This window comes from Frankliniella occidentalis, unplaced genomic scaffold, assembly GCF_000697945.3.
Source record: "Frankliniella occidentalis isolate FOCC.00 unplaced genomic scaffold, Focc_3.1 Scaffold202, whole genome shotgun sequence".
NCBI lineage: Eukaryota > Metazoa > Arthropoda > Insecta > Thysanoptera > Thripidae > Frankliniella > Frankliniella occidentalis.
Genome location: NW_026267328.1, coordinates 140500 through 144347, shown reverse-complemented (window position 1 = coordinate 144347; position 3848 = coordinate 140500). Strand labels below are relative to the sequence as shown.

At 56.4% G+C, this 3848-nt stretch overlaps 1 protein-coding gene across 1 annotated transcript in view; it reads left to right on the top strand.

The window, feature by feature from the left end:
• Positions 1-1839: 1839 nt before the first annotated feature.
• LOC113216901 (paramyosin, short form) overlaps positions 1840-3848 on the top strand; it is a gene marked incomplete in the record, with an annotated part of 8478 nt that continues 6469 nt past the window's right edge. Inside the window, 1 exon segment of the mRNA XM_052272373.1 lies at positions 1840-2705. Coding sequence (XP_052128333.1) covers positions 2032-2705 — 674 coding nt within the window.

The window sequence follows — 3848 nt, the reverse complement described above, 5'->3', positions numbered from 1 at the left end:
GGCGGGGCGGGGAGCACCCGCGTGCAGTGCGCGGTGGGTGGGGCGGCCCGGCGCGGGGCGGAGGCGCGAGATGCATGTGCGAATAACACGAGACTTCGTCGCCACTTCTCTGGTCCGGCAAATCCGAGACGACACATCGCCTCCTTGGCAGTGCAGGAGGCAGGGCGTGGGTGGACTAGTGGGGTGGACTGAGAGAGAGAGAGAGAGAGAGAGAGAGAGAGGGATAGAGATGCAGAGGAACGAGATGTGGCCATCACACACCGTCGGCCATGTGAAAAAGCATCACCCTGAACTTCTTATTACAAGCAGACCCTGCCCTGCGGTGTGTCGTTGGGTGGATACCTACGAGGATCACTCAGGAATGAGAATTAAATTTTAACGTGACAGCACATTTCGGAACATTTTCAGACAATGTGTTTTTTGTATACGATTAGATTTTTTTAAACAAACAAACAAACAATATTTGGCTGGGAACTCTGCTGTCTCTTGACGGGGATTAGCAAGTCAGGCGTGATTTTTACTCTCAGCGAGATGAACTTCTGTCCTTCTTTGGCTGCGTGGCTGCGTGAAGCAGCGTGAAAATGACGCTTGCCCTTCATGAACTGCGACTTTACACTTATGCCGAGGCTTTGCTATGATTCAGTCGATGATGAAAGTGTTGCATGCGCGATGCACGCATATTCATTAACCTTGATTTAAGTATCCGATTAATTAATGAGTCTGCTTGGGCGAGCAAGCGCGCGCGCGCGCGGGGGAGAGACAGACAGACAGACAGACAGACAGACTTATGGCGCCGTGTGAGTATGCAACCCGCACGCACGCCGCATCCGGTACAGTAAAATCACAATAGAGGAAGGGGTCTGTGGACCACAATAACCTTCCTATGGCCTGCTTCGATTGTTGTTGTCGCGCTTTGAAAAAGCTTTGCAATTTGCAAAGGACTTACGGTTTTTGCTCGGAATGCTTAGAATACAATTGTTGAATAAACGCTTTGTAGTTAAGGGATGCGTGGTTTCCCACGGTCTCACGCCACATCCTTGCCTCCTCACCCTACTCTGATTCCCACTCAATACTTAGTGCGATGCAGCCAACACGGATGAAAACCAATAAGTCAGCAAGTCTGTCTGCACATATTTTAATACTTGGACGTGTTCAACACTAGTTGAACGCAAAAACTTGTTCAACTTCGGGTTTGATCCCAAACAGTTATCATGTACTTTATGGTACACTCTCCCCATCGAGATGGTGTGTGACACTGCCGAAGCAGTTGCTTAGGTGCTTGCAAGAAGGCACACTTTTAATGTCTGTCTGTCCGTCCGTCCGCCCTCCCCTCCTTACCCGCGCACACGTGGGCGATGATATGAGACGCCTACCGCCCCCTCCTCATCACCTGGCAGTGTCAGCGATTGGTGTAGATGGTTCGATTGCGGGGGGATGATGCAGCTGCCCACCTGGCGGAGGGTGGGGATAGGGGGCGAGTGGGGGGGGGGGGGGCGCACCTTGACTCTTGACTCCTGCCCCCGCCGGACACAACAGACGTTGCGGTGCACCGCAGCCACGGGGAATCACCGCAGGGAATGCTCGCCTAAGAATAAACCCCCCGGCGCGCCGTGTCTCTGCCTCCCCACCCGCACCGCCCGCACTCATCCCCCCAGCCTCCTATTCTTCTCTATGACGTATAGGCTTAGGACGGTCCCGGCCGACCCCAAGGTCGATTGGCCAGACCGAGCGGTAGGCTGTGCCAGCGGTGGCGCGTACGCCCCGCCCCGCCACCCCTTAGGCCGCGCCCCCCGCGCCCTCTCCCCCGCGGCGCGCCGCACCCCCGGCCTACGGGCCCAGCGCAGCCTCAGTGTAGGCCCACCATCCCGTCAGCGAGCAGCCGTCCGCAGCACCAGCGAGCAGCTGCACGACCAGCCTACCGCCTTCGAACTTCGCCGCCGCCGAAAACTTCATTCCGAAACTTCTGATTTGCCTGGAGTGCCTGTGTGTGCCTGCGACCCCCGTTCGTCCCTTGACCCCCCCGGCCCCAGCATGCCTCGACAGCGCGAGCTCAGCATGCCGATCCCCCGCTGGCAGAAGCCCGCCACCAAATACTATGACAACAACTACAGCTTCGGCATGAACTTTTACCAGCCCATGATCGACTGGTTGGACGACCGTGACCGCGGACTGCGACCCCGTCCACCCCCCCACCTACCCTGGCTCAACGAGCGCGGGCTTAAAAAGTACGACCCATCGCAGCAGGGCATCAAGACGTACAGCGCCGGGAGAGCAGAGCAGCTCGCAGTAGAAGCGCAGCTCAGAGCCCAGGAGTCGCTGCGAGAGACCAAGGAAGGCCCCATCTTCCACCCGCGGTCGCCGTTCTCGCTCGCCAAGCAAGTCGAAGTCGCCACCTCCCTGACCAAGAAGGTGCTGGGTCACTCGTCGTACGAGGAGCGCCACGCCGACAAGTACCTCAAGGAGAAGGAGCTCGCCGACCTCCGCCGCCGCACCGAGGAAGCTCTGCTAGACCTCAACCCGAGGAGGATCATGGCCACCACCGACCTGGAGAGCAGCTCCTACCGCGCCAAGTCCCGGCGCGCCATCGCCAACGAGCTCATCATGGAGTCCATGAGGCACCTGCAGGACAGCCGCACCGAGGAGCAGATCCGCAAGGCCTACTCCGACACCCGGCGGGGCGTGCGCACGTACCAGACACCCTACTGGTGAGCAGAGCGGGGCAGGGCACAGCGAGTCGAACGGCTCCTTTGCAATTAATTTACGTGCAGTAACCATTCGACTTTAATCTTGTTTTCATTCTCAGTCGCGTCTCACGTTGGGTGTGAGATGGGGTCGTTTCTCGATGCATAGCTATTACTATGTGGAAGTACCCGAATTGTTTAACTTCTTATCGGTATCGGTTTGAAAGTAAACCATCCGCAATTGGCCGCAAACTCGATGCTGACTGAGCCGGTGGCGTCCATGTTTCCAGGTTCTATCCTTGGGAGTGGCCGCTCATGTTCTGAAGTGTCTCGGTACCGGTTGGGGTTGTTGCCCTCTCGAAGGAGGTAGGCCTGAGCAGGCTGTGCCGTTCGCTAAGGCTCGTTAAAGGGATGGCTTTTATTTTATTTTTTGTGTCGAGTTTCGAGTGATTTCCGAGTGCTTTTTGCAGTGACGTTGTTTTCTCAAATGCCGCCGACCGTAAGAGACATTGGTCGGACATTTGCGCTTATTAAAAATAATAATCATTCACTTGCAGGTTCACGCCGAACTCGTCTTGTCCGGTCCATGTCCTAACCCTAAACTCTCATTTCACTGCGCGGTAATTGAGACTAATTGTGTTTTGCCGGTGGCCTGGTGGGGCACGTCGGCCCCTCAGAAGCGTCCAGCCCCGCGCCCCGCTCCCGCAGCGAGCCGCCAAAAACGTTCCACTTGGCGATTATGAGGTTTAATAAGGCGGCACAGACTATAACCTGTAGCGCCCGCTCGCGTTGTCATTATAACGATAAAGCCCCTGTATGCAGTGTAGGGACAGCCGCTGGCGGAGCGCCAGGCCTCTTTTCTTTCCCTCATTCGTCCAAACGTCTGCTTCCTCAGGATATTGACTTACCGACTTTCCAACGGCGATGATAGAGGGGCGCGCGGCGTCGCGAGAAAAATAAATCGCTTCTTTCTCTCGACGTCCCGAGGCGAAGGATCTAGTCACTTTAGTCACAGAAAAATTTTCGTGGGACCGGCTCGTGCTGCGAGGATAGGGAGTAAGTCACACAAGTCTCCCCACACGGACGATCCGATACTTAAGTGACTTGTGTAGTGACTAGAGTGATCAGTTTTGCGGCCGCCCGCCGGCCCGGATTAGCTCCCCCCCC